We start from the raw sequence: 6947 nt of genomic DNA, 5'->3' as shown, positions 1-6947 counted from the left end.
TGTAGCGCTTCTAGGGGAATCCAGAAAACTGGATTCACCCTCCGGATAGCGATACACTCCTGCAACCAATCTGCAACACTAGCGCTAAAGACCTGTGCGTTACCATTGTTGCGGGTTCTTCAAAGTCCCTCCTCCCGAGCCTGTCCTCCAAACTTCCGGCGAACTGTTCGCCATTTTTTTTTTCTCCGAGCGAGCGGGGATCTACGAGGCAACGGGACAGCGACTGGCTTTCAAGCACGATCACTTTCGGAAATTCTGCCCGGACACCACAAGAGTTTTTCACAAGCACAGTGGCACACACCGTCACGTTCCCAAAATTTGCCCAAAGCTTAAAACCCCGTCTACCATCGGCCAGTCCTAGCGGAGTCAACGTACAGGGAGCATTTTAAAAAATTTTCCTCTGAGCGTGCCAACGAACATTCGCCGCTCGCAGTCTCCTGCTTAGCTTAGAGGGGTTCAATAGACGTGATTCGTGGTGATTTCATGAGGGGCGGCTTATGTGTAGTGGGTCTTTGTGTGGTTCCCAGTGCGTGCTTGTGCTTGGGTGCGGACAACCCCTTCCATTGGCGGCTAGACCTACGGCAACCGGAGTTGCCGTCCCCCGTTCATTTTAAAAAATTTTCCTCTGAGCGTGCCAACGAACGGTCGCCGCTCGCAGTCTCCTGCTTAGCTTACAGGGGTTCAATAGACATGATTCGAGGTGATATCATGAGGGGCGGCTTATGTGTAGTGGGTCTTTGTGTGGTTCCCGGTGCGTGCTTGTGCTTGGGTGCGGACAACCCCTTCCATTGGCGGCTAGACCTCCGGCAAGCGGAGTCGCCGTCCCCCGTTCATTTTAAAAAACATTCCTCTGAGCGTGCCAACGAACGTACGCCAGTTACATGTCATGTTTGGTTGATTTATGCTGTGGCTGGTGAATATTATTGGGGAACTGCCGAGTACTGCCGCACTTGCTCTCGGTTGAACACCGGCATGCGTTTGTGTAATGGCGGACATTTTCCTAAAATGGCTCCCGCTGCATGTTCAAACTGCTCTTCTCGCGTGTAAACGAATACGCGCATGCGTTAAGTCAAACAACAAGGGCGCCAATCTGGCCATTAGGAGCAGATCCTGTTCCCGCGCGAGGAGTTTTGAACGTGACATGTGACCTGATGTGGCCAATGTGCGTGTCCCCTGCTGCCCTCCACCAATCAGGAGCCGGCTAGTCCCTTTGTCTTTGTGTGCGGGAAGGTATATGATCCGTTGCACCCTGCACCTCCCACCACCATTTTGCTCAGCTACTAGCAAAAGCAACATGGAATCGTCTTCTCAAGCCTCGTCCGTCCCTGCAACCGGCCGTGGCCCAACTTGGAGGGACGCGGAGATCAGGGACCTGATCGGGATTTTCTCGGAGGAGAAAATCCAGGACGCGTTCCAGTCCTCCCACAGGAATAGGGAGGTTTTTGAACAAGTGGCTATTAAGATGCGCGCCCTGGGCCACAACAGGACCGGCCTTGAATGCCGGTCGAAGACCAAGACAATGAGGGCAGAGTACATGAGAGCCGTGAACCATAACAAGGGTTCCGGCAACGAAAAGGTGACCTGCCCCTACTTCGAGGAGCAGCGCCAGCTGTACGGGGACGGGGAAGGATCCGGCAGGCCGAAGCGCGTCGGCCGGAGCCTTAAGGTGGTTCGGAAGCCGGCTGCCCCGGTCGAGGAACCACCCGCTGAGGAGGATCCCGGCGAGGGAACCTCCTCCAGCTTTCGCCCTCCACCCCCCGTCCAGCAACGAGCCGCGGAATCGGTAACGCTGGACCTGATCGCCATCGTTCCTGGGGAGCCAGAGGAGGCTCCTGAGCAAACGCCCCTTGCCTCCGGTAAGTGATTTTCTTTTTATTTTATATTTCCTTTTAAGCAAATGTGTGTTCTGACGTTTGGGCATCGTTTTCTCGTGTGTTCGTTGCAACGCATAATACGGTAGGCTGTGGAGAGCTTGCTGTGGTTACTATTTGAAACGGTTTTAATTTTATAATTTTATAATTTAATTTTTAAAAGATTTTAAAAGAAGGTAGGCTGTGGAGTGCTTGCTGTGGTTACTATTTGAAACGGTTTTAATTTTATAATTTTATAATTCAATTTTTAAAAGATTTTAAAAGAAGGTAGGCTGTGGAGTGCTTGCTGTGGTTACTATTTGAAACGGTTTTAATTTTATAATTAAATTTTAATTTTTAAAAGATTTATTAAGATGGTTGGCTGTGGAGTGCTTGATGTGGTTAGTATTTGAAACGGTCATGTTTAACCAACAGCCCCAAAATATTTGCAGCATGCCTCGCCCATAGGCCTTCTGCAGTACTTTGGCTCACAACTTTGGGAGCTTGCTTTGTGGTTCATGGTGTATGCTTGCTCGTTTTTCACTATTTTCTGCTCTTGTCCACAGAGACACAGTTGCCAGGGACGGGGCCCCTAGAGTCTCCAGCAGCACCTGACGTGGATAGTGATTCGGGGGCATCAACTAACATTGGTAAGTATTAGTAAAAATAGGGGGGGGGGGCTGTTTTAACTGCTTTGTGCTTTTCTGTTTGTGCAGGGCAGCAGCACTGCTAAGAGAAAGAAGAGAGTCCCTCTGCGTTGCTGGTGTAGGCTTTGAAGCTGGCTTTGCCACCCTTTGGTCCTAGATCTGTTTTTTTTCCTTTTTTTGCAGATTTCATACCCGGAACACAGGAGGAGGAACAGCCTAGGGTGCTTGGACCTCCTGCCCGGCGCAGGCGGATACAGATTCAAGATGGTGAGCGTGCATGACCTGTTCCTTTCGAGCCATAGCTGCAGGACAATGTCGCTAGGCACTAACCATGTGCTCCCTTTTAATTGTTGAGAGTCCTGCTGTGAAAGTAGGCAAAAGTAAAAGCACACCATGGGCAAACAAACAATAGCCATGTGCTCGCCGGGGATTGTTTAAATTCTTGGCAGGAAAACACGGGGACAAAAAAGAACACCATGTCCACCATGGTGTGTTTTGACTTTTTGGATGTTACTAACAGTTTTGTTTCTCATTTTTTGCCAACAGAGGTTCTTTCAGATGAGGAGGAGGAACCACCCCTGGCTCCAGGCAGCCCACCACCTAGAGGTGCGCTCCCAGCAGAGGAGAGGCTTACGAGGGAACGCGGCAGGCTGAGGCGCGTCTCCGTCTTGACAAGCGTGGGAGAGAGGCTCCTTGAGCACTGCTATGAGGAGTCACGGCGTGCCGCGGCCGCTGACCAAGCCATGCTCACACTCATTGCCCAGGAGGGGAGAAAATTGAGGGCAGTCCTTAGAGAGACAAACCAAATCCTACGCGAAGGCGTGGAGGAGGTGCGTCTGATAAGGAGACTCATGGAGAGGGCTGTAGCGGTCATGGAAAGGGCCTACCCTCCACAAATCGCCCCCCCACCACCACCCACACCAACACCACCACTTCCAGCACCCACCCCACCGACTCCCTCTCAGAATGCCTCCACCCAAACAAGAAGGAGGACTATTCTCGGAAAGAGAAAAATAAAACCAGCAGACAAGTACTCCCCCTCCTAGTTTTGCCCACTTTTTCTATTTCATGTTATCTGTGTTTTGTTGTTTGTTGAATAAAGTTTATATTTTTGACTCTGTCTCTGTGTACCCTACTGTAGAATCTGCAAGGCTGAAAGCGGCCTCTCTAGTGATTGTGTATATTGTGGTACTGCTGTGTGGGTTGGAGGTTGGAGGGGTGTTAGTTCAAGGAGTTTTAGGAGTGTGGTGTGGGGTTAAATATGTGCGAGTTTAAGAAGTCACACTGGAGTCTTGTTATAAAATTTGCAATAACATTTTATTTTAAAAAACATTTTAACAGGGGAAAAACATTAGGGAATGAAACTTGGAGCCCCACCAGCACCACCACCCCCCACCCCCCTGGAAAACCAATTTTTTTTAACAAAAGTATACATTTAACAGGGGAAAAACATTGGGGAATGAAACTTGGAGCCCCCCCCCCCAACCCCTACCCCAAAACACAAACAGGAAACAAAACTCAGGTCCCACCGCTCCCCTCCCCAGCCCCTTCCATCGCCCTAACTCTCCTGCACAGCCGTCCCACGGTCCCCCTAACTTTGCGCCGGAAGAGCTCTTCGTCCTCCTTCTTCTTAACTGTGGGGAGGGAGAAAAAGTACACATTAGTACCACACATATTTTCAAATTTCTTTAGTTCACATGCATACACTTTTAAGTGGCCTTAGCCACAGTGTGAGAAGAGTTGGGCAGTGGGGAACATAACCTACGCTCTTCCGCCTCCCTCTGTTGCCTGTGCTGCTCAATCTCCCCTTTCAGCTCCGCCACTTGAGCCTCCAGGGAAGTAACTCTGGCCTCCATGGCACGCAGCCTTGCCTCCACAGTTTCAGCTATAGAAATCAAACAAAGAATTTGATCACACTCCAAAAGGAAGCATCACATCAGGCTCCCATATGGCTCCGTGTGGGTACACACACATGGGTCTCCCTCACAGACATAAAACTCTCACCTGCAGCCTGTCCCGAGGTGGAAGGTCCCTCTTCCTCCCCCTCCTCACGCTCAGGTGCTGTTGCCAGCTTGGATGGTGATTGTGTGGCTGGGCAAAGAAAAAGACAAATCATAATTAAAAGCACACAAAACAGAGATGAAACACAGCTGGTGGACACACCACAGTTAGAGTCTAAGCGCATAACCAAAGTGGTTCTACAGTACTGGCTGGCTAAGTCTGAGGGGGTTGACAGCATCTAAATACTTTCTCGAATTTCATTGGGGACAGTAGGGGAAAGAGGCAGCTAGTCATTCCATGCATGTTTAAGGGCAAAACACAACGAGGGCAGCACTCACCCATATGCCTCCTCATGTCCAGGGGGGGCTTCCCAGCCTTCTCCCATATTTTCACCATCTGGTCGTGGAAGACCGTCCTCCCACTTGGCTGCGGGATCCCCCCCCACTGTTCCAGACTGTTTAGGAAGTCCAGCTTAAGGCGCTTGAATTTTGTCCGGACCTGCTCCCAGGTCCGGACATAGCCCCTCTCCCTCAGCTTTGAAGCCAACACCAGGTAGGCACCCTTGGTGTGGCAGTGGGTGCTGGCCATTAGGCGGCCAACACTTTTTGATTGTAGCACCAGCTCCAGAAGTGCCTCAGCCTCGGCGCGCTGCCAGAAGGAGCCCTTCCGTGGCTTCGGCATCTTCGGAATGACGGTTAGGGAACGAACGTGCGTTGCTCCGATCGACCACCCCGTTTTTTAAATGTATCAAAGCTGCCCACCAATAAAATTATTCCTTGGAACATAAGTGGATTGATCCTCCGGTTTGACAGGGGTCGCCAATACTTCCTGGCTACCCGCCTCCCCGAACTTTCCCCATTCAGCGCTTCCGTATTGTGTTTGTCAATTTCAGTGGGGAGTTAGCATTTAGGGCTGTCAAAGTGCTTTTGGACCAGAGAATCCCCGTTTTTTTGCTGGCAAAGTACACAAACCGCACAAGACAAGGTTAAACAAAGAACACAAAACTTTATTCAACAACAGAGTAGGAAAAACAATTAAACACGCCTCCTGTTTCTGTAGATGTGGGTGGCTATGGCGTCCCGAACCTTGCACCCCTCAGCATATATCCTTTTTCTCCTTGCTTCAGGGATGTCCTGTGTATCCTGAAGGACTACAGGTTCAGGTTCGTCCTCAGGGAAGGGGATGTTATGTCCCTTGTCCTCGCATATGTTGTGCAAAATCACACATGCGATTATCAGCGGAGTCACATTGTCAATATGTACATGGAGTCGTGACATTAAACAACGGAACCGTGACTTCAAACGTCCAAAGGCACGCTCCACTACATTCCTTGCCCGGGAGTGACTGAGGTTGTAGTGGCTCTGCACGTCCGTCCTTGGCCGCTTGTAGGGAGTCATGAGCCAGCGTCGTAATGGGTAGGCTCCGTCCCCGAGGACCAACGCCGGCACACGCACGCCCTCAATGGTGGCGGTGGGGTTTCCTGGAACAAAGACCCCTTCGTCCATGGCTTTCCTGAGGTTGGATTCCCTGAAAACAAGGGCATCATGCCTCCTGCCACTCCACCCCACCTCGGCATCGATAAACCGGCCGGAGAAGTCCACTGTTCCTTGCAGGAGAACAGAGCAAAAGTCCTTCCTGTTCCCGTACTCTTTTATGCTTCCCCCGGGGGCACGGATAGGGATGTGGCTTCCATCGACGGCCGCAAAACAATGCGGGAATCCAAGCCTGGCAAACCCGTCCATACTCTGGAATAAGGGAAAGAAAAGAATATAAGCCATTGCATGTCAGCGTGGGGTGTATCGCGTCTTCGTTGCTGACCTGTCAAACAAGAAAAAAAATTTAAAGGGCAAAAGGGAATAGAATGACACTCACCGCTCCAAGCCGGTCTCCGAGGCACACGACTTTGCTGAACAATTCCGCCTCCATGGCGAGGCAGAACTCCTTAAGGATATCGCCAACCGTAGTGACTCCGAGTCCGAATTGCTGGGCTACTGTCCGGAAGTACTGAGGGGTGGCCAAGTACCACAATGCGGCAGCCACCCTTTTTTCAACTGGAACGGGGCGCCGCATGCCAGTGACTTGCCTCTCCATGCGTCCACGTAGAGCCTCCACGAGTTCAAAAAATGTCCCCCTCGACATCCTGAAGTTGGCAATCCAGTGGTCATCATCCCAGCGAGTCCACACAAAATTCTCCCACCAGTCAGAGGATCGTTCGTCCACCCAGAACCGGGGGGGGAACCGGACCTCTGCCAGAGCTTGCCAGCGTTTCTTGGCCGCCATGGTTACCCTTACAGAACGTCTTCTGCTGCTGGTCAGCGTTCCGGCCACCCGTTCTCGGTACTCCGCGATAGCATACGTCCGACGCGACAAGGCGGTATTCATGCGCTGGACCACCGCGAGCATGTAAGCCAGCAATTGAAAAATAAGCCTCTCCATTGCAACGTTGACC

At 51.3% G+C, this 6947-nt stretch overlaps 2 protein-coding genes across 2 annotated transcripts; one reads left to right on the top strand and one right to left on the bottom strand.

The window, feature by feature from the left end:
* Nucleotides 1-611: 611 nt before the first annotated feature.
* LOC143831749 (uncharacterized) lies at nt 612-3956 on the top strand. The gene is made up of 4 exons (XM_077325107.1): nt 612-1856; nt 2417-2500; nt 2681-2764; nt 3044-3956. The coding sequence occupies exons 1-4, from the start codon at nt 1235-1237 to the stop codon at nt 3541-3543; spliced, it is 1290 nt and encodes a 429-aa protein (XP_077181222.1). The 5' UTR covers nt 612-1234; the 3' UTR covers nt 3544-3956.
* A 2-nt stretch (nt 3957-3958) lies between these two features.
* Nucleotides 3959-5624, bottom strand: LOC143831750 (uncharacterized). The gene is made up of 3 exons (XM_077325109.1): nt 4502-5624; nt 4263-4382; nt 3959-4131 (listed from the first exon to the last, which is right to left on the bottom strand). Exons 1-3 carry the CDS (start codon nt 4734-4736, stop codon nt 4016-4018), a joined length of 471 nt encoding a protein of 156 aa, XP_077181224.1. The 5' UTR covers nt 4737-5624; the 3' UTR covers nt 3959-4015.
* Between the last annotated feature and the right edge of the window lie 1323 nt (nt 5625-6947).

This window comes from Paroedura picta, chromosome 3 (assembly GCF_049243985.1).
Source record: "Paroedura picta isolate Pp20150507F chromosome 3, Ppicta_v3.0, whole genome shotgun sequence".
Classification (NCBI taxonomy): domain Eukaryota; kingdom Metazoa; phylum Chordata; class Lepidosauria; order Squamata; family Gekkonidae; genus Paroedura; species Paroedura picta.
This window is presented reverse-complemented; position numbering and strand designations above follow the sequence as displayed.